This window comes from Hippocampus comes, unplaced genomic scaffold (genome assembly GCF_001891065.2).
Source record: "Hippocampus comes isolate QL1 unplaced genomic scaffold, H_comes_QL1_v1.1 scaffold111, whole genome shotgun sequence".
NCBI classification, from domain to species: Eukaryota; Metazoa; Chordata; class Actinopteri; order Syngnathiformes; family Syngnathidae; genus Hippocampus; species Hippocampus comes.
In genome coordinates, this window is record NW_017805698.1 from 843,370 (window position 1) to 844,231 (window position 862).

General features: G+C 40.3%; 1 protein-coding gene across 1 annotated transcript in view; it reads left to right on the plus strand.

Annotated features, from left to right (window-relative positions):
* Window positions 1–862, plus strand: part of bin1a (bridging integrator 1a) — a 21,249-nt gene that overhangs the window by 3,618 nt on the left and 16,769 nt on the right. Inside the window, exons 2-3 of the mRNA XM_019882503.1 lie at window positions 652–732; window positions 845–859. Of these exons, the coding sequence (XP_019738062.1) occupies window positions 652–732; window positions 845–859 (96 nt within the window). The remainder of the gene's footprint in view (window positions 1–651; window positions 733–844; window positions 860–862) is intronic.

The following is an 862-nucleotide window of genomic DNA, read 5'->3' on the forward strand; positions in this document are numbered from 1 at the left end:
TGGTGCATTTGGGGCTCGGGTGGTGCACCCCTGCATATCCGTGCATTTTAGGCAATGTCATTGATGGGAACACTGACGGAGAAGGAGATGGGCCCACACATTGTCGTGTGTATGTGACACTTCAAAAATCTTGACCATGCTTAAATGTCTTGTACGTACCACAGCCTCAAATCTGTCACATCCAATTAAAGCACAACGATAATACGAAGCTAAACGCTGCTTCGCGTACTCTATGCTTAGAGGCCTCGGCAATTGCATGTTAGGGATGCTATAAATGTATGACAGAGGGCGCTATATTAGTTAAAGCCTATATGCACCATCCTTGCAGCGTGATCGCCATGTGCGCCATCAATACAGTTGGTATTTGGTACACCTGCAAGAGGCGCTTGGTAATCTCATTTAGCTGTATGGGCACATGAAAGTCTCTTTAAGGATTTTTTTTAAGCAGTTCTTGTGTCATGATCTAAATTATTATGATATAATTAATCAGTTGCTTTGTCATTGGTTTGTCAACCGAAATGTACATGCATACTTAATGTTGTAAAATATCTCTTCGGAATATCTATAAACGACTACCACTGCCAACCATCCATTTATCAGTAATATATAAAAATACAATTCTTGACAGTTATTGCTTTTTGTGATTGGCAGGTTCTACAGAAGCTTGGAAAAGCGGATGAGACCAAAGATGTTGCTTTCGAGGAGGGAGTCATCAACTTCAACAAGCAATATGTGAGAGTCCAATGAATGATATTATTAGAGCAACAACAATGAGATTTTATTATTGAGTATCTGACTATCTGACTGTCAGCTCATGCATGCGTCTAAATGTGTCATTTTTCAGGCTGAAGGGAGCAAAATC